Raw genomic sequence first — 24994 nt, 5'->3', positions numbered from 1 at the left:
TATTTTTTTAAATCTGCATATTGTTTTGAAAAATGGCATCTGTTATCAGCCGCATTCCATACTTTTGCCCACCATTTGTACATAGCATTTATCTTGCTTTTGATACGACGATGGGGTAAAACAAGCAACAAGAGTTGTCAACGTAGATTACACATTTTAATTTCTCTGCTGACGCTAATCAGACGGCGATTGCCCACCAGCCGAGTATTCAGAATTTTTGCCATTGTCTTTGGAACCCCTCCATCCTCTGCCATGCCATCATCTACACACCATATAATGTATTTTGAATTTCATTCGCTTTTATCGCACTGGCAATACTGGCCGTGTGTGTGTTTGTGGGTGGTGGGGGGTATGATTATGCATAAAAACAAACAACAAGTAGCTGCAGCAAAGCATATAGCGGTAAACAGTCACACACATAAACGAGGTGTACGTACGAAAACAAGTTTCGACGCCGCTAAAAAACCGCACAATTGGCCGCCATGGAGTTCATTAGCCAGTTCATTCGACTAGCGAGCAGACGCCACACCAAACTCAGTCCAATCCTGCAGAGAAGTCTGAGCGGAATCGTCCGTAGAAAGTAAGGTTTTTGTTTGTGGCAGCCACCTGCCTCTCTGTGTGTGTTTTCGTTTATGGGTGGCGGGGCAAGTCAGGGTTGCCACCCACACGCACAGTGATAACGTCGTTTTACTGATGAAATTTCACAACTGGCCAAGATTTTCAAACGATCGACAGGCACACAACATCATGGACACCACAATTCACTCCGCGGGCATCGCCGAGATCCACCAAGTTCCGATGAGCGTTATTCAGAGACCTATTCCCTCCGTTCTCGACGAGAAGAAGGTGGAGTCTCTGATGGAAACCATCAAGGTAACTGCGATTCCCCTGGAGAGTGGGTGGGTTACCAAACAAAATAAGTTCAGTGCCCAAAGAGCGTAGAAAAAGCACATGGAAGGTCTAAAATTGAAAATGAAATTAGTAGTAGTCATAAAATGAACTAAACAATTTATACATTTGAATATTTTTATCTTATTATTATATTGATTGATAATGAAAATTCCTTTAAATTAGATTTCTTATTTTAAAGCATTTTGGCTGCTGCTCTAATATAAAGTAATTAAAGAGCATCGCTTGTTTCATCAATTTAAAACAGACTTAAAACCGAATGAAATGTAAGCAAACGAGCAGATAGGCACACCTATGGCCCCCAAAATAGGCAAGAATAGCTTCCAGTTGCACATACCGGTTGCCCATGCCACTCTCTACTTGTCACTCTACCGGTTGCAATACGCTCTCTCCTTCTCCACCTTCCTTTCCGCAGGGCGAGTCCAGCGAGGACGAGGTGCCCCCCATTGACCTGCTGTGGATCTCGGGCAGCGAGGGAGGCGACTACTACTTCAGCTTCGGCGGGTGCCACCGGTTCGAGGCCTACAAGCGACTCCAGCGGCAGACGATCAAGGCGAAGCTGGTGAAGTCCACCCTGGGCGACTTGTATCACTACATGGGTTCCAGTGCACCCAAGTACCTAGCCTGATCTTTGTACCAAGTCCATTTGGTTTCTGATTTGTGAAGCAAATGCATTTTTTGTTGATGTTTTTTTATAATAAGAAAGTCGTTTTTTACTTATCGCTGGATAAAGTTCGAACTTGACGGCCAGGGCGATAATTTAGCTTTATTTTTTGGCAATCTTAAACTTTATACTTAGCTTATCGCTGGACTGAAATTTTGTTTACCTTATCTAATACAATACAATTCTGACCACACACGGGCAAAACAAAAACAGGCTTAGATGTTTGTTTTTATTTTGCGTCTTTGAAACGTGCCTTAAATAAACGTATAATGTTTTAATGATGCGATCTTAAGTGTTGACTCCAGTTTTATCGTACGCTAATGCTTTGGTCGGCACTTTAACCTATTGCTGATCTAAAATATCTTGTACTCTCCGCTACGTGCTACAGCTAACATTTACAAAGTCCTTAAACATATTCGAAATGCAGTGAGGCGGGTAAGGGGAATATCACCAGAGAAAGGGTGATCTCTCGCGGAGAATCCGGAGTCCGTGGCGCTGCCAGTCGTGCTGCGAGATCCACAGCTCGCGGGCGCTCTCCAGCACGGACATGATGGCCGCGCCCTTCCACGCCACCATGCCCGCATCCATGCCCTTGGTGAAGACGTTCACCTCGGTGTCGGTGGGCTGCAGCTGCTGGCTGATCCGGTGCTCCAGCCAGGCGGCCAGTCCCGGCAGCTTGGCGCTGCTCCCCACGAGCAGGATGGAGCCGAACATCTTGCGCCTGGTTTCGTAGTTAGACAGCCGGTTGATGGCTCCGATTACGGCCTGGTCCAACGGAAGGACCTGGCCCTGTCCGTTGTGGTAACAATCGTTCGAGTTCGGCTGCCCGCCAGCCGTTTGCAGGTTCTGCTGCGGCTGGCAGTTGGTGTTAGCATCGTCCTGGTCCACCACGATGAGCTCGTCGTCGTCCGCGGTCACCGGCAGCTGGGGGCGTGGCTGGGAGCCCGGACCGGCGACCAGGCTCAAGGCGTCGCCGCCTCGGACGCCGTTCTTCCGACCCGTCTCCTTCAGGTACTCGCCATCGAAGCAGTCCTCGCAGTCGTACTGCTCCTGCGCCGTCTGCTGCGTGCACACCGCTCTCGTCCGGCCCGTAATGTTAAGCAGCTCTGTGTGGAAAAGGGCAAGGGGTGCCATGATGGCCTCGTCGCCCACCTGGATGGTGTAGCGTAACCACTGGCCGTTCTGCTTGCGCAGGGTGAAGTGCTTCTCCTGCGCGCCACACACGCTGGCGTTCAGGTGGCAGAACCTCTCCTTGAGCTCGTCCAGCAGATGGGCGTCCACATAGCTGTCCTGGACGTTGCACTCCCGATAGGGGAAACCGCACTTGCGCAGCAGCATGAGGAGCACCTGGTCGAGGTCACCGCCGCCGTAAGGCAGCCTCACCCGGGCATCTAGCTGGGAAATGCCGTCTTCGATGCAGGCGATGGAGGTCTTCTGGGCGCCAATGTCCACCACACAGCCGTAGCCGATGCCGGCGCCATAGGTGGAAGCCACGCTGTCCTGGACGAGAAAACACCGCCGGAAGCCCAAGCGTTGCAGCAGCAGAGTCATGAACTCACGCAAGTGCCGTCGTACGTACACGTCGTTGACCACCAGAACAGCGCAGTGGGTGCCCAAATCCCGCAGCGGGATCTTCAGGCGTGCCTCCAGGGCGTACGACCAGATGCGCTCCAAGTGCTGTAAGCTGGCCTGCAAAGGAAGTTCGTTAGAATCCGGCAACCGAAAGTGCGTGTTCGCATGAGTATCACTGGCAACAGTAACCAATATCAAACATCTGGTTTAGAGAACGATTCTACCATCCCTATGCCTGTTCAACGCCTGAGATGCTCACCTGCAACGAGCCGCCCTTCTCCCTGTGCACATTGAGCTCACCCCGTTGGATGGGGAAATGGATGTCGTAGTCGCGAGCATCGAAGGCGCTGAGCCGCAAGATTCGGTCGTCGAACAGGACGGGCGCCTCGCGATCCAGCCAGGGCTGCTGGTCGTCTGCCTGCTGCGCACTTGGCGGCGGCACCTTCTCGGCCTGGCTGCTCCGGTTAAAATGGGCCAGCTGCTGTGGCGGGGTGGCCACGCGCAGGCGGTTCTTCTCGTCGACGACGCAGTGCTGCAAGATGCGTGACACCGCCAAGCGCTGCTCCTCGAACTCCACCTGCAGTTGGGCGGGATTGATGTTGTCCAGTGGCGGCAGGAGTGCGTCGTGGTGCGGCCAGTCGCCGTCCACCTGCCGTCGCCTGTAGGCCACGGCGTGGAGCAGTGTGAGTGGATTGAGGTCCGCCGCCCGCCCGATCCGCAGGTGCTGTGACCCCGGATGGATTACGATGATCTTGGGCGCCTCCAGTGGTTGGGCCTGCGGTTGGGGCAGTCCCGAGACCGGGGGAGCCGGCTGGCCACTGCTGATGCTGCTGGCGCGGGATCGTCTGCGGGCAATGAATTTATATATCCTGTGCTGCCCTAGTTAGCCCACCAGTTTACTTACTGCATCTTTCGGGTTTCCGGACCGAATTCTTAAGCTTGGGCGCTCTGCAGTGTGACCGGGTTGGAGTATCAAATAAAAAACGTTTGGCGCTCAAAATATACCATTTACATTAACGTTCATTTTTTGTATATTATTTTATTTGAAGGTGCTGCGAGAGCTGAGCATATTTTATGAAAGTATTATAATCTTTGATTGATTTTTTTTTACTAAGCAAAGATATTAATCACCATATTAACACTGCAATAAGAGCAAACCACTGAAGGAACCTTCAGATTTTCCCTGAAATACTAAATAAACTGTTCCACACAAATTCAATTTCGGATAGAATAACGAATTTTTAATGGCTTGATAAATTAATTTTGGAGGGCATTTATTCCGGTATCGTTTCCTTTATTGCAGAGTTCTTTTCCTTGAACTTTCAACGATTCCGTTGATCAACAGTTTGGGGAATCCCATGAACCATTCATGGAACCATGTTTTATTTTCAGTATATTTTGCAAAGCCACATTTTGTGTGCATGGCTGGTCACACTGCCGAGAACGTGGTTTTGTTTTCTAATCATTGAACCGTAGAGCCGTATAGTCCGTTGTGAAATACGTCATTCCCAATTGACAGCGAATCCATCAGTCAATTAGCCAATAAACAAGTCAGCCAAACATCCCGGAATGTCGCACTTCACCTGCCTGAACTGCGATGCCCGCTTCGCCAGCGCGGACGTGCAGCGGGAGCACTACAAGACCGACTGGCACCGCTACAACCTGAAGCGCAGGGTGGCCCAGCTGCCACCCGTGACCGCCGAGGAGTTCCAGCAGCGCGTGCTGAGCGCCCGCAGTGCCACGGACGCGGCGCTGGAAGAGCAGAACCTGAGTGTCTACTGCCACGCCTGCCGCCGCCAATTTGGCAGCCAGAAAGCCCACGACAACCACCTGAATAGCCGCAAGCATAAGGAGCTGCTCGCGCGATTCGAGCGGGACCAGATGACCGCCAGTGGTGGCAGCAACAGCACCGCTGCGTCCGTTTGCACGCGCAGCGTCGTCGAACCACGCCCACATCCCGCTCTGGCCGCCGCAGCGGCCGGCAAGGGGCGACTGGCATTCGCGGAACGGTCTGCCAAGACGGACGACGACCAGGAAATGGAAGGGGACGACGACGAGTTCGAGGACATTGAGGAAGAGGAGGTAATATACAGTAGCCATATACATGTGACTGCACTTGCCTGGCAGCTTCGGAGTTCAAGGGATTCCATCAGCGGTTAGCAATATCTGTAAATCCAAGATTCTAGAAAATTCCCTTAGTGCTTAGTAAGTGCTAGGAAATTTGATAACCAGAAATTTAAAAAAAAAATCAAAAAATCCGGCAATCGTGCATTCTTCTAGCTACATGTATAATTTTTATATACACGTATGCTAGTCATCTACAAATGGCTTCTTACAACTGAGCAGAAATGAGCATTTAGAACCAAAATCTATTTTAACAAATGATTTTGTATAGCCCGTTAATACTTATGAAAATCTTCTTGGTATATGAGTGGGATCTCTTTAACGCCTTGAGCATTGCATTTGTGTGATAAATGTATTAAATTTAATGGTTCCCTCCTTGACGCTTTACAGGTCGACTCCGATGAGTGGGACAAGATACCCGAGAACCCGCTGACAGAACGCGACTGCCTGTTCTGCACACACACAAGCGAGGATCTGGTGGAGAACCTGAAGCACATGTCCGTGGCGCACTCGTTCTTCATACCGGACACCGAGTACTGCACCGACATCGAGGGCCTGGTCTACTACCTGGGCGAAAAGGTGGCCAACTACTTCATCTGCCTGTTCTGCAACGACCGGGGCAAGACCTTCTACTCCTTGGACGCGGTGCGCAAGCACATGATCGACAAGGGCCACTGCCAGATGCTCCACGAGGGCGTCGCCTTGGCCGAGTACGCCGAGTACTACGACTATAGCACAAGTTATCCGGACAACGTGAGTATGAATGATCATCCAGGAGAGCTAGTTGTGCAGTGGGAATTGGAGTTCTTGGGCAACATTGCTTTTAGCACATTATTTTTATTTTTCTTAAAAGTAGGGGGTTCATGTTACCTTTACATTATATTACCTTCTTCTCATCATCATATAAATCTTTCCATCGACTTCTGACTGAAATTATAATACACTTTGCTCTGCAAGGGTATAAACAGGTGTATAAATTAATTTAAAAAATCAAAAACAGTGTACAAAAACTTTTTAAAGCCACAATCGGGAGCTTAAAAATGTTTCTCATGCGAACGAAATAGACAGAAAAACTATGTTTATTGTAACAGTTGGGAAACGGGTTTGTTTTCAATTTTAGAGCTCCTTTTCCTACAGGCAACTCTATGGATTCAGATACGACCATCAATAAGGGCCGAAATAACTCACTTCTTTCTCTCCCTATCCCGCCCAGAAAGAGGACATGGACATTGACGAGGAGGTGGTGCCGGATCTGCTCGACGGCGACGAGTACCAGCTGGTGCTGCCCTCCGGCGCCGTCATCGGGCACCGCTCCCTGCTCCGCTACTACCGGCAGCGCCTCCGCCCGGAGCGCGCCGTGGTGCTCCAGAAGTCCGACCGCAAGCTGCACCGCGTGCTGAGCGAGTACCGCGCTCTGGGATGGACGCACACGCAGCAGGTGGCCGCCGCCCGGAAGGCGCGGGACATCCACCTGATGAAGCGCGTCCAGTCCAAGTGGCAGATGAAGCTGGGCTGCAAGGCCAACAAGCTGCAGAAGCACTACCGCGCCCAGGTTCTGATATAATCGCTGCCAATCTGATATGATCACCGTGTACAAAAAATACGATTTGGGGTTTGCTTAAATAAAGCATTTGTTTGCTTTCTATATTACTAGCGATTTCTCGTCAAATAAAATTACATAATTTAAATTAACAATTAAATAAAGTTTAATTTTGATTCGTTTATATAAGGTAAAGTTATGTCGTTACGATTACATCATAAAATTAAACATTATAATTAGACCAAAAAAAAAAAATAGGTTCTAGCATGTAAAAAAAATAAACGCTTGCAAAATCCTTCAAGTCGTTCGCCCACGCGCGATCCCCGCCCCCAACCAGGACGAAAGAGGGCGTGGCCGGCGATGTGGGCGCGGCGGTGAGAGCACGATGTGACTATTCAGTAAAACCGCATGTGAGTGAGTTTTCTTGTGTGCTTCGCGGGAACATGAGGGTCAATTTTAGCTAGTTAATGTTAATGTATTTATAGTTTGGGCGTGTCTCTAGAATGGTGGTTCAAATCGGGTGTCTCGTCACACAAGGAAATCTCCTTCGAAAACATCTTATATAAAAAGTTGTTCAATTTCAAATCGGCTTTAACGGCCTTATTAAGGAGTCACTTGAAAAGTTTGTAACATTAATTGGCTTTAAAATTGTCAGTTTTTAGAATTACCTAGATTTAAAATAATTTAACGTACAAGGACAATATTTCAACACATTTACATTTACATTTAGAAGTCTATCCAAAGGCTTTTTGAAACAAACACATGACATTAAACTTTGACTATTATTTTGAAACCAAGCTCGAAAACATGGAATTTTGTGTTAAGATTAAAAAAAAAAATCTTAGAAAATCAATTAAGCTAAAGTTAAATAAATTTCGAAAGTAAGTACACAACACAATGAACGATGAAAGTCAACTCAAATCAACACTCACAATATGATACAATCTTTGATAGCTTAGGTGACTCAATGATAGAGAAGCCTATCTTGCTGGGGAGCTTTTTAGTTAGACGAGACACAAACATATGACTTTGGACCACCTGGAGTTCTGCTGCGCAAGTGAATCTGTGGTTCTTGGTTGGGCGGCGGTGGTGGCGGTGCAATAAATAGCAGCAGAGAGCGGCAAAGGGTGACAAAAAAAAAAAAAGATGTGTGGTGTGTGTTAAGCGGGCAGGGCAACTAACTATTTGGCTCCCGCCTCAGTTTATGCTAGTGTATAACTACAGGATTCTGTTGAACACAAACGCCCACCATCGGCGACGACGAGGAGGCGTCGCTGCTGCTGGCTCCGGTGGTCGAGTTGCTGCCGCCGCCGGCGTTCTGGCCGATGATGGCCGCCTGCGAGACGGGCCCGCTGATGAGCCGCCGCTGGCCAACGACGCCTGGTCCCGGGCCAATGACCCCAACGCCTCCACCCCCACCAGCTGATCCCGTTCCCGATCCCGATCCCGAGGAGGAGAGCGAGGACGAGGACGAGGGCGGCAGCTGCAGGGGCATGGACATCGGCAGTGGCTGGCTGAGCAGCGGCAGCGGCAGTGGCGGCAACGGCAGCGGCAGTTCGCTCAGCGAGGCGGGCGCCGTCCCATAGAGCGTTCCGGCGGGCTGCGATGGAAAGAGGAAGGCGGCGGCAGCGGCGGAGGCCGACGGCGGCACTGCGCTCGGACCGGGATTAACGCCGCCGCCCTGGCCACCACCGCCCGCCGCCGAGGCGCTGATCACACTCGAGTCGGTCATCATGAGGTGCGAGGCAGCCGCCGCAGCCGCTGCCGCCGCCGCCGCCACCGAGGAGGAGGTCATGTTGCCGTAGTAGGGCACCGAACTGGGCGCGTAGCTGCCCGGCTGCAGCTGCAGGATCGCCGGCACCCGCATCCTCCCGTGTCCGTTTGGCGGCGGAGGCGCCATCTGCGGCGGATCGCATTCCATGGCGTGCGGATAGCTGATGCTGTTGTGATTGCTGCTGCTGCTGCTGCTGCTGCAGCTATTGATGTTGATGTTGCTGCTATTGATGTTGCCGCTGTTGATGTGGTGGCCCACGTGCTGCATGTTGCCGCCGTAGAGGCGATTGTGGCGAGAGTTGTTGCCACCGCCACCGCCGCTGCCGGGACTGATGTGGTTCAGGCTGCCCAGGCTGTTGCTGCCGTGGTGGCTGTTGGCCAGCGGCGGCGGCGGCGGATGGGCGGTGTTCTGCAGGCTCAGAGCGGAGAAGTTGTTCATCGCGTTGGCCGCCGCCGAGTGCATCAGGAGGCCTGCAAAACCAAAAGAGCGTCAGTTTTAGTTGCTGAATCGTAGTTAAGTACGGACTAATGGGGAAAATCCGTAGTTCACCATGGAAAATTCTAAGCTTTCCTAACAAACATTTCAATTTTAACCTTTTTTGGCATACATTAACTAGCTTTTTTATTTATAAAGATTGGAAAATCCTGAAAACGTTCTTAAGGTTTAACTAGATTTTTGAATGAAAGGTAAGCATGTTAGCATTTTCCATGGATTAACAGTGAGAATTCCAATGAACTCTGCCCTGTGGATCCCAAAAGATAGTTCATGTTTTCTAGCAAACTCCTTTTTTGTTGATTATATCATAAGTTTTTATTGAAGATTTTTTTTACTTTTTTTTTTTGTAATTTTTATCTTTAGCTTTGGTTTGCCTTAGTTTTTTCATGAATTCCTTTTCTGGATTTTGGTAAAGTTTCCCTTTCGGTTTCATTAATCGTTAATAAATTATCTCGTACTTATTCAACTTAAACCATCAGCTGTTGTATGTTTATATTATATAAATGCCACATATGTTGCATGTCCATATGTGTGTCGGTCTGTCGGTTGTGTGTGTGTATGTGTGTGAGTGCTTTCTGTGATTTTTTTAATGTTTGAATTCGAATTTCATATCCTTGCAATACTGTTTCGTAAAAAAAATGCATTATGGTCTCCCCGTTTTGCCCGTACGCTTTTCCTCTATTCCACCTCCTATTTGCTTTCGTTCCAAAATGCAACTCTGTTTAAATAACAATCGGCTATGTTGTCGTTATCGTTGCAGTTATCGTTATTATTGCATATCCTTGCCATTTTCAGTGTTTGTTTTGGGGGTGTATGTATGTATGGTGACTTTTTAAACTTATTCGACTTTTAACACTCGCTTTTTGGGCTTTAGTATTTTACACAAGTTTTGTTACGTGTCGTCTCTCCGGTTGCTGTTAAATTCTTGGATCATGGATCATGGATCATGGATCATTTTCGTTCGGGGCTAACCTCTAATATTAATTAATATTTACTTTATATGTATTTCGTATCCGTTTGTCTGTTTGCTTTTTTGTTTGTGTCTAATTAAATTAATTGAGTTTTCCGCATAATTACTTGTAAGTGTTATATATAGATGTATGTATGTTAATTTATTAAATGCTAAAGTTCTTCTCTTTAGTACGTACTGAATTAATTTGTTATGCTTGCTATACGATTTTGTTTGTTGTCTTATTTACTTTTTGTTGTTTACTAAACGCATTCATTTCTTTACCAATTTTTTTATTTTCTGCTATTTTTACATGCCTAAGATTTTTTACTTTTTACAAACTATGATTTGTGTTTGGTTTTTAATTCGTATTTCGCATATTTGCCGCTCTATCGATACTTATCGATTTCTTTATCGGTTATCGCTTATCAATCGTTCCAATTAAAACTGTTATGTATATATGTATATATTTACCGCTGCTTTGTATTTAAGAGTGTGTTTCTATTCTTTTTTTAATTTAACAGATTGCCTGTTTTTTTGCGTTTAACAAGGCCCGAAGTTTTTAAAGATTGCGGCAATGGTATTTTTTAGAGGGTTAAATATTTTTGCAGTTTTTTTTTATCACAAAAGAAAGCGGTTATCGCTTGCTCGCCCACTCTCCTTCTTTATCTTAGAGGTTTCGTTACACGAAATCCCTGTAGACTTCCAAAAGATTGAGAAAGAGAGTGAACAAGCCACTGTCATCTTAACCCTTTAATGCCCGTGTGGTGTTTAACCAAAAAAGGGGTCGCTAGAGAAAACTTAGTTCGTTTCGCACCGGAAAAGCACAACTTATAAATTTTATTAATGATTCTGTGATGGATGCATTTTCAGTTGGATGAAAACATCTTTCAAACTTTTGGGAAATTATTTTCTTCTCTTTAAAAATTGAAAATAAATCTGGCTCTTGCAACTCTTTATCCAAGGGCAAAAAAGGGTTAAAATTAGGGATCTAAAAAAGGATGCATGTCTATGTTACATACTGGGCTTTTTCCATTAAGTTCACTTTTTATTACTTGACTTCTGCACATGTACTTTGGTTTACTAAACGCTTTTGTATCTTTTTCACTTTCCTGCTCCTGAATTTGGTTTTGTTTTAGGGCTACGATTTTGGTTTTATACTTTTTACAAACTATGATTTGTGTTTCGTATTTCGCATAATTCACTGAGATCCATTTTCGCTTTTTCAAATTTTTAATTTTAGATTTTCATACTAATTTCTTTTTAAATTTTTAACAGCAGGGTTGTTTTTTTTTTTTTTTTGGTTGACATGAAAAACTCTAAGGAATGCGGAAAATTGATTTTGTAGAAAAAAAAAGATAAAGTATTTTTCTGTTCTTTCAGAGTGCCCTTTTTAAAAATGAAAATAAAAGGTGCCACGAAATTTTATAATAAAATATATGCGACTTTTCCAATTGAATATTTGGTGTTTTGCCGGCTCAAGGTCTGGGTTGATAAAAAAAACACTTTTTTTTAACTCCACGCAGACGTGTTAAAAATTGCCCTGAAGACGGTTGCCGAGAAGCAGCCGAAATATATTGGTTAAAAAACATAAATTGTGTTTTTAATATCAACCCAGACCTTGAGCCGGCAAAACACCAAATATAAAATATATAATTGAAATTATCAAAATTAAACACTATAATATTTTCTGTGAAACCTTATATCATTTTAATTGCAGTACAAAAGTCAGAAAAAAAAGTGCAAGTATTCATAGACTAAAACAAAAATGGTAATTTTCTTTCGGAGCCGTTGGAAATTAATTGAAGTATTTTCGTAAATAAGGGAGATAAAGATTTTTTATAAATGATGAAACTAGAAGTGATAAGAGAAGTGGTTGACAAGAAATCAAATTAATTTTGTGGCTTTTCAGAGGAATTAAATGTTCTATCCTTGCCAGAAAGAGCTTCGCAAATCAGACGCGCTTCCCCACGATATCCCCTGCTGCTCGCCGTTTTCGCTCAGTGTAGTTCAACTTGCATGTCCAGTTTCTTATGCATATATGTATATTAAGATGTATGTATATGTATGGCAGTCATTAAGAAAGTCGTTAAGGATTCCTCTTATTATTATTCTTATGTATTCGCAAACTTTCGTACAGTTCTATGACCCTAAATGCTTATAGTTAAATAATTAATTTTAGCCATTTTGCGTAATTTATGTTGACAAAAAAAAAAAAACGGTAAACACTTAACACACGATTGTATTTTCATCCGAGCGTTTAAAATGCGTGAGCATAATACAAATTACATTTATATATATTCTAGCAAAAAAAAAAAGATGCTTGATGGAAATCAGGGAAGGGCAACAGTCATTTTGATAGGAAAACACATATGTATAATTTTCTTACTTTCCTTCCTTTTAGTTTTGTGTGTGGCATTAGAGGGGGAGGGACAGAGACAGAATATATAGAACGAGATAGACAGTGTGTGTGTGAAAGAGAGACATGACTATTTACAAAAGGCCGAAGCATTTGGATAATGGATAACATGATCGGCGGATCGCCGTTTTGCAAGTGTTGCTGTTGTTGTCTTAGTGCTGCACGTGGCACGTTGCATGCTGCATGTTGCATGTTGCATGTTGCATGTTGCATGTTGCTGGTTACTGGTTGCTGTTTACTGTTTACTGGTTACTGTTGTGGAGGCATCCTCGAAGCCGAAGTTGCCGCCGCAGTTGTTGTTGCTGCTGCTGCTGCGATTGTTGCTGCTGCTGCTGCTGTTGCCGGTCATCGGCGATCATCTGCTGCCACCATTTGAATTAGCATTGTTTTATTTGATTATTTTTTTGTTTTCGAATTCGAGATTGATTGAGCGCGATGAGTTCAAATAGAAAAAGAAAGGGAATTATCTTTATATTTCGGAGCACAATCATTTCACGCTCTTGCATTGCTACTTTTTTGACAAACTTTCATCTCGTACAGCTAGTGAATTAATTAACTTATTTGCACTAAGCGCCGAACTAAGGATAAACATAAACACTTCTTACGCTTGGGGTGACTAGGAGAGCAACTAAATGGTAATTACCAAGTATCAAATGAAAATATCAAACAAGTGCCCATTACAAACAATATGTTCAAGTACAAATTGGTCCACAGCTAATAACTAAATCATAATAAATGCATTTCGACGGCACGCACTCAAAACACACACGAAACACAACAAACGAGAACTGCGAATCGAATCGAATCGAATCGAATCGAATCACAGTCGCCACTCGCTGCCAACTACAACACAAAAACTCGGAGCTCTTCGTCCAATTGGCTTGGGCTCACGCAAAAATTATAATCATAATCAACAAACACAAAATTCTATGGAACAGCAGCTACGAACTGAGAGGTAAATGGCCTCGATCTCTTTGGCCAAGGATCCCAGGTGCCCGATCACGTAATCTTTGCTCTGTTCTTGGTCCACGAATACAATGATGAGCCCTAAAATACGAACTCTTTCCAACCCAAAATTAGGTATTATTGAATGGGCAAATTACAGTTTACAGCTTTGATATATCTTGCTTAGTAGGATGATAGATCTATTTGCCATAAAAAAGCATCTTAGTCTGAATCTCAACTTTGAAAGATGATAAAGAGATTAGAGTGCTGTTTAGTTTAATTTAATAAAACTAATTTCCTTTTTTTTTAAACTTATATGCAACGCTATTTAGATTCAAACCTAACTAAAAAAAACTTTCAATTTTATCTGTGGAATACTCGTTCTTGATGCAAAACTGAATATCTTTAAATCTTGACTTTGGAGCTTTAATAAAATGCTATTTATGAAGCTGTCCAACTGGATAAAAGAATCTAAGACTCCTCTCGGAATAGAGGTGATTCTCTTGAGGCTTTCCGCTTCGGTTCCCCTTACGATAACAACCAAAGAGCATCCCAATTATTACGCATAGCACCTCGAGCACTCGCCTCAAGATCGGGTTACTAGCCAAGATTGAAGGGGACTCCGTTTTTTGGGAGCATCCACTTACCGTGACACTGGGCATCCGACGCACTCCCAGGTCCTGCGAGCGGGGGCAGCGGCAGTGGGAGTGGCAGCGGCAGCGGCAAGGGCAGCGGCATCGCCTGCTGCTGCTGCTGCAGCTGCTGCGCCGCGGAGGAGCCTCCGCTGACGCTCGAACCGGATCCGGAGCCCGAACCCGAACCCGCTGCCGTGGCCGCTGCTGTCGCCGCCGTCGGTGGCGCTGCGCTCGATGAGGAGACCGCTCCGCTGCCGCTGCCGCTGTTTGTTCCTAGGCCACCGCCACCGCCGCCAGTGGATCCCCCTGCTCCGCTGGAGCCGGAGCCACCGGCACCCGCGTTCGCTGTGGCGCCCGCGCCGCTCGTGTTGGTCGCCTCGTCGGCCGTGCGCTTGAAGAAGTTGTGCTGCAGGGCGTAGTAGGGCGTGACCCTTGTCTTGGGATCGAAGTCGAGCATGCGCAGTATCAGATCCTTGAACTTGAGATAGTCGGAGACCGAGTGGCCAGGCTCGTCTAGACGCCGTCCGCCCGGACCGCCCGTCTCGACGCCGAGGATGTCGTGGAGCTTGCGCGATCCCGGCGGCTTGTACTTGCGTCCATTCTGGTTCTTCTTCAGCACGTAGGAGCCATCGGCGACGATCTTGTCGAAGAACTTGCGCGTCTTGTGCGCCTGGTCGAGCAGGTACTTGGGCGGCATGCCCAGCACCTCGACGATCTTGTTCATCTGGTCCACCTCGTTGCAGCCGGAGAAGAGCGGCTCGCCGGTGTGCATCTCGACCAGGATGCAGCCCAGCGACCACATGTCGATGGCCAAGTCGTACTGGATGCCGAGCAGCACCTCGGGCGACCGATAAAAGCGCGACTGGATGTAGTGGTAGATCTACAAAGGGTAATTCAATCAGCATTAGGATTCAAGGGGACTCCAAGAGATTTAAATAGAGAGCGATGGAGCGATGGAGCGATGGAACGATGGAACTCACCCGCTGGCCAAGCTGGCAGGAGCTGCCAAAGTCAACGATCTTGATCGCCGAGCGCTTCGGGTTGCACAGCAGGATGTTCTCGGGCTTCAAATCACAGTGAATTATGTTCAGTTCGGGCGTGCTGAGGAAGAGCAGTGCGGTGCACAGCTGCTGGGCGAACTTGCGCGTGAGGTTCAGCGAAACGCCCCGGAAGTTTGTGTTCCGCAGCAGGTCGTACAGGTTGTATGAGAGCAGCTCGAACACCAGGCACAGGTGGTTGCGCCACATGAAGTGCCGCTTGAGCTTAACTGCGGATGGAAAGGATTAATATTGTAGGATAAGTAGTATGCTTTTGCTTAGTATTTAGTATGGATATTTAATGGATCGTTAAAACACTTTTGAACATACTCGTAATGCGTACTTTTCAAGATCTCCCAAGTTATATAATATTTGTGTACGATAAATACCACCTTCTTAAACTGAATGTACGCTGTTAAAAAAAATTCCTGTTTATATGTTTTCGTGCCACGAAGTGGACGAGTCACAGTTTTGAGACCAGTTTATATGCTGGATATGTAATTATTTGTTTTTCAAGCGTTAAAACAGTTTTGAGTACTTTTTTTCAAATAATTTCTGTAGAAATATCCTAACTAACCAGACTAAATGTAAGCTGTTAACACAGTTCTTCGGAATTTCGAATATTTTTTTTAGCAATTCAGGCATTAGCATAATTTTCTTTATTTCCTCAGCACATTACAAGTATATTACCCATAGGAGTACGTACCGATGTAGTATTTGTTTTCGGCATCCGCCCGGTTCATCATCTCGAGCAGCTTGACCTCGATCTGTGCCTGGTTTAGGAACGGTTTCTTATTCTTAATTATCTTGATCGCCACGTGGCACTGCTCCTCGTGGTCGTAGGCCTTTACGACCTGGCCGAAACTGCCCTTGCCTGTGAGAAAATTGCCACATTTTCAGTGAGTATTAATTACAATATTGCATGACTGCAGTCAATTACTCACCGATCAGCGAGTCGATCTCGTAGCGATCCAAAAACTTCTCGCCATTCTTGATTATATAGTCGTGATTATCGTCGTCGTAGCCGTCGTTATACAGTTTTCGCTCCTTTTTGTTGGACGAGTCGTCGTCGCCTTGTGTCTGCTGGGCACGGCGCTTCTTTTTCGCATAGTAAACCTGAAATTAAATCATTTTGACGCTTTAGTACTTAAACTTTTATTTGGAGGAAAAAACTTTCACATTGTCGGAGTTAGATACGAATAAGAATAAATACATATTAATAAGTATTCAAAATTACTTTTATGTACAAGGAAATTAGGGAATGTACTTTAAACTTATTCCAGGATTGCATTCGCTTTTCCTTTTAAATCATTATCTTTCCATTTTATGAACCAAAGATTAATTAGCTTTAAAATTTTTCAAAACCATTCTATGTTTGGTTGTGAATTTGATCTTGTTCTTTTAAAACAAACTTGGTTCTTAATTTGAGGGTTAAGAAACAAAAAAGAATTGTTATATTCTAATACTATTTAATATATATGTACCCTTAATATATAGACTAAATTATAAAGACCTAAAAAGAGTCTATACCATGGATTGCGCCACCTGGCGCCAAGCAGCGTGTCTTAAGAACCAAAACGCCCCCTGCTGAAGAAAAGTTAAACTACAGCTAAAAATCGATCGATATCGAAAAAATCAAAGTTTTTAAAAATTTCATAAATACATAAACATATTTAAAAAACGTAACATTAAGTTATTGAGGAAATAGAAATAATAATTAAAATACCCAAATTTCAGGTGTTAAACTTAATTGGATTTTATTGGCCAGCTGGAAGTTATCCTGTTACTTCCACTTCATCAACGACAAATGTAAACACAAAACGGGAAAATGAGAAAATAGCGAAATGAGAGACAAGACCGGCAAGTGAAAAAATGCCGAAAGAGGGCGACGCCGACCTGAAGGCTGAAAAAAGAGAAAGAGAGGAAGGAAAAATTCTAGCTCTCTGCCTTTCGTTTTCTCTCTCTCTCCCTGTTATTCTCTCTTTCATGCTCCCTTTTCTTATTGGGAGACCGGGGGAAAAATGGTTGCAGCTTGGCGAAAAAGTTGTTGCTAACGCGGCAAGCTGGCGGTTGAGCGAGCGAGATAGCGCCACATCGCGAGAGAAAGCCCCACTCTCTCACGAAACGAAAACTGTAGCATACAAAACGGCAGCGAAAAGGCATTTGCAGTATTACGGCATATCTAACGGCACAAGCTGCCAACTGCAAATGCAACTGTAACGTCTGTCAAAAACACTCCAATCTGCTCGGGAGCACCTGTCAAATTCAAATACCTGCAACCAACCGCATCGCCAGCTGTCAAATCGGTTAACTGCAAGACTGCTATTTACCAACATCAATATGTTTGATTTTGAGTCGCAAGTAAAGCATAAACATTGCAATTTATAAAAGCTTAATATACTCGTATGTATGCTGCTTAAATTATTGAAAGTATTTATTGAACATTATCCAAACACAGCCAACAAATCAATTTTTGTCAGAGGATGGTCCTGCCTCAACTTGTTCTGCGTATAAACTGGGCTTATTAAAGTAATTATCTAATTATCGTTATGAACAAAGAATTATTTATATTCGAAGTATTTGTAGTTCAACTTTTTAATTGTGTAAAACTTAACGAACCATTTCCAATTAAGGACCAACTACCTTAAACTCTTTCCGACTAATTGTCAAAGGAGCTGTCTATCGAAAGTTTCATTGACTGTAGAATGTTCGGTCCTGCAAATGGGTATAATATTATTTATTATCCCCAATTACTGTGAAAACTGTTTAAAGTTTTAAGTGAAAATAAACTTTTGTAAATTAAAACAAATTTACTATGCGTAGTTGTCATGATTCGTCGAGGTAACAGTTCTCAACAAGGCAACATGACTGTTGAGATACTGAATTAGTGCATTATGTGAAGGTTAAATTTTATACGGAACAGCTGGCAAACATCTGAACAAAATTATACAACTCAACCGTTCTTTCAGGGGATTCTTTTTTTTTCGAATACCACACAGGACAATCACCCCGCCCGTTCAAGGTGAATAATTATCTCCAACTTGGTTCGTCATAACGTCATTTGACAGTTTCCATGAGAGCCAAGCCAAGTATTAGTATTAGGTATTTGGGGACGTTTTGTTTAGAACTTGGCAGGAAAAGCGAGACAGTTGCGTGGCTGCCTGTACGTCCCCACAAACTTATCCTCGTTTTGTCTTTTATTTTTTGGCTGTTGTCAACCGAGGCGGCAGACGACGTCAATCGAAGTCAACTGCGAATGGGCGAGGGTGGTGTGGGATCGACCCACCAAGCGGGTCAAGGACAAACGTATCTTTAGCTCAGCTCGACGCCACAAATATCCGCTGTCAGCAGATAGTCACACCACAAAAAAAAACCAGCAACGCAAGAAAACCCCCCGACAAAATTCCGATCGTCATAAGAGCGTGAACAAAAAAAAAGAAAAGAAAACGGGATGGATGCCAAGGCTCTAGGGTACTATCGCACAGATATACGACAAAATCTGTTTACAAGCAAGTGTTCATACTTTATGTACAATGAACACTTATTATTAAAACAAATATCAAAAAGAGAAAACCAACAGTTCATCTACTATTATTATTATTAAGTATCTATTTTGTTTCAAATCTGAAATTGGCGCCAATAATAGAATATTGTATTCTCGTATTAGAAGGAATCAATCATAATTTTTGAACGTTTTCCACCAATCCATTACTCTTGTACAATGAATGAATCGAATCGAAATTACTCGAATCTATTAGAGAAAAAATAGTTTCAAGCTCTAAAAATTATTTAATTATTATTTGTAACGTAATGTCAGTTCTCAAATTTACTTAGTCGGTTAAAAAGCTTTTGGTTTTGATATTAAGAACCTATTTTGATTTGATGAAACCTTGGACTGATGAGCAAATTAGTTAATATTTTGCATGCCTGGGTGGGTGGGTGTAATTCTATCTAATACTCTGATCTCTCGAAACTCACCTCGTTGATGTGCTTGTAGGTCTTTATCAGATCGACGCTCAACTTGCGCAGAGGTCCCGAGGCGGGGTCCCGAAAGTGGGTGGGAATCCGGGCCTGCATGGCACGCACCTCCGACGAAGACGAGGGACTAGAGTGCTGCGGAAGGGAATGGAAAAGATATTAATTTAATGTTATTAAATGGTGGTGGCTGGCCAGTTGACCCCACGCGAGATCAGACTGCTATAAACATTAAAACACGCGGGGTGTTCAAGAATTTCTTATCATCGGACAGCAACTTTAAGATTTGCTGATGGTGATCATTCTTCTTTAATTTACATTATTAATATTAATTTTCATCCACTTAGTAAATATTCTCGTTAAACCGTACAATATACCAAGTCTTGTCTTAATTGGCTTACTTGCCAAAAATAAAACAGGTTGCTAAGAAACCTTTCTTTAACACGTTCTTTCCAAGCTTGGGCTCACTTAAATGTGGCTATTAACCTTTCTAATTGCAACTTAAATTTTAACTGGAGCATGGGAACATTTCTTGAAATGTTTATAACTTTTACGCAGCTTGCTAATTATATTCCCCAACTACCAATGAAAAAATAGAATGAACATTCAGAACCTTTTAACGGAGATCTTTAAGTTTAGTTTAGTTCTTGTTCATTTTTAAAACTTTATTATAACTTGTTTATTATGTTTAATAAATCATAATAATAAAATTAAGTTGTAAAGAATAAAAACATAAAAATATGAAAATTGTGATCATTAAATCTGATCTTTAAAGACATCTTTCTGTTTAAAACCGTTTGTCATTTTCTTTTCAGTTACCAAAATTAATTTTGTATTTAAGAAATTCAATTTAGAACAAAGGCATTTACTAAACCCAGTTTTTTTTTCATATTTCAATGGGTACACTTCAAGGATATACGACATATTCGAATGTAGTTTTAATGGTACTCACATGGTGCATGACATCTCGGTGCGGGGCTGGCAGATCCTCCTCGACGACGAATCGTCCGTAGAGGGGGGCGTGGCGCTGTCTCCCGCCCCCGCCTCCGCTGCCCTGAGCGGCGTCAACGGCGACGGCGACGCTGACCCCGCTGGACCCGTAAGCGGACACTGGAGCGAAAGAGAGAGACGACACATTATCAGATATCGGCGGGAATTAAATTTGTGGTTTCTGTATTTTGTATTTCTGTATTTCTGTATTTGTTTGGTGCTGTCGAGTCGTGTGGTGCTTTCTGTGCTGGTTCATTGACCGGATCGCTCCTCTGCAAAATGCACCTGTTTTCTCGCACACCTGACGACGTCAGCGGCGAGAGTTGCCAAAACGATGATAAAAACGCAAGAGGAGAGCTCTACACTTGGGAAAATGCAGTGTCAATCCCTAACCAATATTTGCAATCAAAAATGCTTTGCCATGTTCCTTAAAAAACTATATAATGCTCAGGTTTTGTTGAAATGCAGGATTATATGTTAAGCATTTTATGAAGAGACGTATAGAAACAGTATTTTTGTTACCGTGAACAAAAAATAAAATAAAAAATTTAATATTCGTAAAGTGTTATCGATATAAAATTGACTGATCTTAAAATAAAACCTTAGATTGATTGATACGATTTTCCGTTTTTTTTTAACCTTGCTTTACTTTGCTTTTTATTTCTGTCTTCCGTTTTTCAAACAAAACTATTCATGGTACCCCTTTTTCCACTGTACTGGGACAGTTTAAGAAAAAAGACGAGGAGCGATCGGGAAAGTAAGAAGCTCTTTCTTAATTTTAGAACTAGACGGAACTGAAATTATTACACAATATGCAGGCGCAGATACATAATTCTGCCGTTTCTTGATTCTATTTCCCCGAGTTTCTATGACCATTTCACTCATTCGCTTTTTTGTTTTGCTTTGGGCTTGGCTAGTGCAACTAAAATAGCCCCAACGGTATAAACAAGACACCGAAAAAACCGATGAAGGGGTTGAGGAGGGTTACAGAAAAAAAACCTGAAGAGCAACCGCTGTTTTTTAAGTTTAATAATATACTATTTGATCGAAAATTTCCCAAAGTGATAAGGACCCAACCCCAAACAAGTCAAAAACTTGTCTATATGGTCAATTAGAAAAAAACTGTCGGTAACTAAAGGACTTATCTGATTATCGACTACAACATTTAATGACTTTTTAATGAAAATAAATAATTTATTTTACACTTAAGGCGGTTTTGTGAAAACTCGTATTAAATTCGGTTTTATACAACAAACGAAAAGATAAAAAATGTATTTATATTCACATCTATCCGAAAATAAAAATTAATTTTTAATTCATTGTATTTCATCAGCAAATACGTTTCCTCTAGACAAGCAAAGAGTCAACGTTTTTTATGTTCGCTTTGTTTAAGCCCTCGAATAAAATTTGTATTGAACGTACTAACATACACATTTCTCTTATGTTGTTTTTGGATTCTACTCAAAGCGTTTGTTTTAAACAAAATTCAAGTGCTATGAAAAGCGTTTTAAAGAAATTAAATTTACTAGCTGACAGACAGTTGTGCAATTGAAACCCAAGAAAGCAGTTGAAATATAGGATTCATTTATAATATGTATTGTTAAAATCCCAATCTTGTCTTACTAGCAAATTGTCGCTCCTCACTTCTCGATGATCCCGATCCCTGTACCCCCAATAGATTGCCATCGATTCGATCGACATCCACCGTGCTCCAAACACTTTTCGGCTGGAATTTCGATATGATTTGATGGCCATCGCCATCCGCCTCCTGATTGCCATTCGTTGGCCAATTTCTGACACGATGCTGGCAGCCAATTTGCGCCAAATAATTGATGTAATGAGGCGGATGATGGTGATTGTGATGGCTGTGATGATGGTGGTTCAGGTTTCCACCGCCACTGGAACTGCCACTGCCACTGCCACTGGAACTTCCACTTCCATTGCCATCGAAACTGAAGCTGCCACCAGGTGGACCGACGACAAATGGTGTCCAATCCGTGGCGGACTTGTCAATTGCATCGCCGCCGTTGGTGGACTGCCAGTAAACCAAAGCCGTCGACATTTCTCGCACTCGCACTCGCACTTCCCGCTTCCACTTTATTTATTGTTTTATTATGTGGCCCTTGTCCGTGCTCGTGTTTGTTTTATTTATTTAATTAATTAATTAATTAGTTAATTGACTCGGGCTACAGATCCATTTGCGTGGCCTTTTGAAGCGCGATCTGCGCTGCGTGAAAATTCAGCGCAAACTGCCGCAGTTTTTTTCCCTGGCCCCAAAGTTGCCACTCGTCGTTTTGTCGTCTGTTTTATTTATACGGAACCGTGTTTTCTGTCGCGCTTTCTGGCTGCTCTTTTATTTTGTATTTTTTGTTTGCATTTCCTTTTTTCTTTTTAGCTGCATTTCTGCAGATTGCACTAACGAACGAGAGATAGCAACTGCAGCGATCATCACGATCGCAGGGTGATAATGATAATGATAATGATCATGACGATGTGTTGGGGGTGTCCGACGATCTGGCATCGGAATTTGATGTTTATATTACAGCATCCATTCAACATTCTTTTCAAAAAATATAAAAAGAACTATCATAACAAAAACTGTAGGTGTTCTACATTTGTAACGTTATCCGATGAAATAAATTTTAGATTTCATTGTTGTGAAAACTCAAATTTGCAAAATTGGCTTTAGAAAACAGAAAAACATTTCTGAAACTTTTTGATTTCGGTTTTAGGTTGATCAACATTGAATACTTATTGGCCCCATGAAGTTCCTTTCCGATTAATGACTCAAAATCAGGAACAGATATTTCATTCGCTTTCTGTTTTCTCAGGCGTTTTTGCGATATCTTTGTCGCACTTCTCGCCCGCCTTTTGTTTTTTATCACAGCTGTTTTTCGGGCAGTGAAAGGGGAACTAAGTTCCGCATTTTGTAGATAATGGAATTTCAATAACGACTTGTAGCGGAGTGAAGTGGATCGGAGCGGGGAAAATGCAGGGAAAGTGGCTTGTGGGCGGAAAAATGTTCGCACTTGTCTCGTGCGCGCAAAGATACAGATAAATTCGTTTCTTTGTTTCGGCTTTTGCGTCGTCGTCAAGTCAAGTCAAGGAAATCAAAACAAAGCAAACGAAATGTGAAATTAAAATAAAATGTAATTAACCCCTAGTAAAGAGAACGTGCATAATACATTGCGTTACAAGATTGTATAATTGATTGGGCTGTCTTCAAAGAACGCCATTCGGAAGTATGGAAACAATTAAGAATTAAATGAAAAAATAAAATGTAGAACAATTCGTAACATGAAACAAAACTCATTGGATATTATTTGACCAGAATTCTGGAAATATCTGTTTAAATCCATGGGATTACGAATGAATTTTCTCTCTCCGCGTTATGCAAAATTCTACTGAACGTCACAGAAATTCTTTACTCTTTTTCGGAACCAATTATAAAATTATTTGCTCGTACAAATAAATTGATCACTTGCCAATAGATGGAGGAGCGGAATGATAAATGAGTTAGTGCCACCCAAAAGTTCGGAGGAGAGTGAACAGCCCCCTATTTATAGGGTTCCGATCCTCCGTTTCTAATGTTTCGATGCTGCGGTGTCTGTCGTGTCTCGTTCGAAAATAAAAATAGTTGACGACATTTTGCGTTCATTCCCCGTTCCCCGCCTTTTGGCCACTTGCATTTTGGCCCAGGACTGAGATCGGGCCTCGATATGCAACCTCCGTCGATAATTGCATTCTGGGGGGAGGGGAGACGCCGATGGTATCCGGAAAGGCAGATGAGTCACACGACCGGTTGGAAAGGTAAAGCCGTGAATTGCAGTTACTTGTCGCACTCCACTTGACAAGTTTATGAACAGATGGCGCCAAGCTAATCAGATACAAAAGTCCAAGGGACGTATTTGTCAAATAATGGGGAAGTCCCACACAGAGAGTCACGGGTTTTCGAAATAGTACGGATTGGGGCAAATACAGACGGAGACAGCTGAGTGATAAGCAAACAGATGAAACAACTTTTCCTGTCTGAATGAAGTGACATTGTTGCAGTTTTCGAAGGGTGAGGTGAATCAGTCGGGGGAAAAGCCAGAATAAGCTACTAAAACACTTCCGTCCTCGCCGTTAAAATTCCACCTGATATCATCAAAATGCATTACCTACTTTGGAATTCAAAGAGATCTAGCAAGGCTTTTAAACCATTACAGGAAAGCGGTCGTTTAAAATGCTGTAACTCCGTTAGTTTGACTCTAATTGACTCAAAATTTTTACGCAATGTTCTGGACATATTGCTCTCTTAGAAAAAAAATAAAAAAAAAAATCGAAAAAATAAATTGTTAAAACCTTACCCCCCCCTAAATTTAAAATTAATTTACAGATTAAAATCAATTGAATTCTTCAAATATTTGTTAGTTATATTTCAAATCTCGGATTAAGCCAGATTAATGTGTTTAAACGTAAAGGGTTTGGCATTAAACGAGCTCCAAGAATTACGAATTACTTTCATGAAAATTGTTACTTTAATCTGCAATTTTTAGACAAACAAAAGTCCTGAAACCCCCACCCTTTTAAAGCAAAAATTGGTCAACCTTAAGTTGATAGACAGTATTTTGAGCGATCCGATCTTGGGAAATTGTACAACTAGGATCAGAGGTTATAACTTACGTTTCTGTTTGTTCTTATCCATAACGCCGCCGCTATTCGTATCCTCTAATCTATACATGGGGCTGATGTTTGTTGGTTTTGCGCTGATTAATGAATGGTAACTTGGGTTTATGCTTATATTTAACTTTATATGTACTTCACATATATATACTTGTGTTTATATATATAAATATATATATATTTATATATATATATATATATATGTATATAAAGATTGCGTTATTTGTTCATACGATTTGGGTAAATTGAATTTGTATTTGCATATTTTTGTCAGATTTGGTTGCTTGTGATTTTGTTTTCT

At 42.9% G+C, this 24994-nt stretch overlaps 4 protein-coding genes across 8 annotated transcripts; 2 read left to right on the top strand and 2 right to left on the bottom strand.

Annotated features, from left to right (window-relative positions):
• Window positions 1-315: 315 nt before the first annotated feature.
• LOC108091106 (putative sulfiredoxin) lies at window positions 316-1865 on the top strand. 2 transcript variants are annotated; one of them, XM_017190129.2, is made up of 3 exons: window positions 316-580; window positions 717-873; window positions 1325-1865. In XM_017190129.2, exons 1-3 carry the CDS (start codon window positions 483-485, stop codon window positions 1535-1537), a joined length of 468 nt encoding a protein of 155 aa, XP_017045618.1. In that variant the 5' UTR covers window positions 316-482; the 3' UTR covers window positions 1538-1865. The 2 variants fall into 2 exon arrangements, with proteins under 2 accessions (XP_017045618.1, XP_017045619.1); XM_017190130.2 differs by having other exon boundaries at window positions 472-580; window positions 736-873.
• LOC108091105 (actin-related protein 8) lies at window positions 1789-4112 on the bottom strand. The gene is made up of 3 exons (XM_017190128.2): window positions 4050-4112; window positions 3405-3990; window positions 1789-3262 (listed from the first exon to the last, which is right to left on the bottom strand). Exons 1-3 carry the CDS (start codon window positions 4052-4054, stop codon window positions 2021-2023), a joined length of 1833 nt encoding a protein of 610 aa, XP_017045617.1. The 5' UTR covers window positions 4055-4112; the 3' UTR covers window positions 1789-2020.
• Window positions 4113-4573: 461 nt separating this feature from the next.
• Window positions 4574-6967, top strand: LOC108091070 (zinc finger protein 622). The gene is made up of 3 exons (XM_017190074.2): window positions 4574-5227; window positions 5660-6022; window positions 6483-6967. The coding sequence occupies exons 1-3, from the start codon at window positions 4715-4717 to the stop codon at window positions 6831-6833; spliced, it is 1227 nt and encodes a 408-aa protein (XP_017045563.1). The 5' UTR covers window positions 4574-4714; the 3' UTR covers window positions 6834-6967.
• Window positions 6876-24992, bottom strand: LOC108091069 (serine/threonine-protein kinase minibrain). Of its 4 annotated transcripts, none has more exons than XM_017190071.2 (8): window positions 24694-24992; window positions 19991-20148; window positions 19042-19176; window positions 16008-16179; window positions 15770-15937; window positions 15007-15293; window positions 14039-14906; window positions 6876-9053 (listed from the first exon to the last, which is right to left on the bottom strand). In XM_017190071.2, exons 1-8 carry the CDS (start codon window positions 24749-24751, stop codon window positions 8017-8019), a joined length of 2883 nt encoding a protein of 960 aa, XP_017045560.1. In that variant the 5' UTR covers window positions 24752-24992; the 3' UTR covers window positions 6876-8016. The 4 variants fall into 4 exon arrangements, with proteins under 4 accessions (XP_017045560.1, XP_017045559.1, XP_017045561.1 ...); XM_017190070.2 differs by lacking the exon at window positions 24694-24992 and adding an exon at window positions 21652-23351; XM_017190072.2 differs by lacking the exons at window positions 6876-9053; window positions 24694-24992 and adding exons at window positions 10091-12808; window positions 21652-22285.
• Window positions 24993-24994: the final 2 nt, after the last annotated feature.

The sequence above is a fragment of the Drosophila ficusphila genome, unplaced genomic scaffold, assembly GCF_018152265.1.
Source record: "Drosophila ficusphila isolate 14025-0441.05 unplaced genomic scaffold, ASM1815226v1 contig_198, whole genome shotgun sequence".
In the NCBI taxonomy this organism is placed as follows: Eukaryota; Metazoa; Arthropoda; class Insecta; order Diptera; family Drosophilidae; genus Drosophila; species Drosophila ficusphila.
This window is presented reverse-complemented; position numbering and strand designations above follow the sequence as displayed.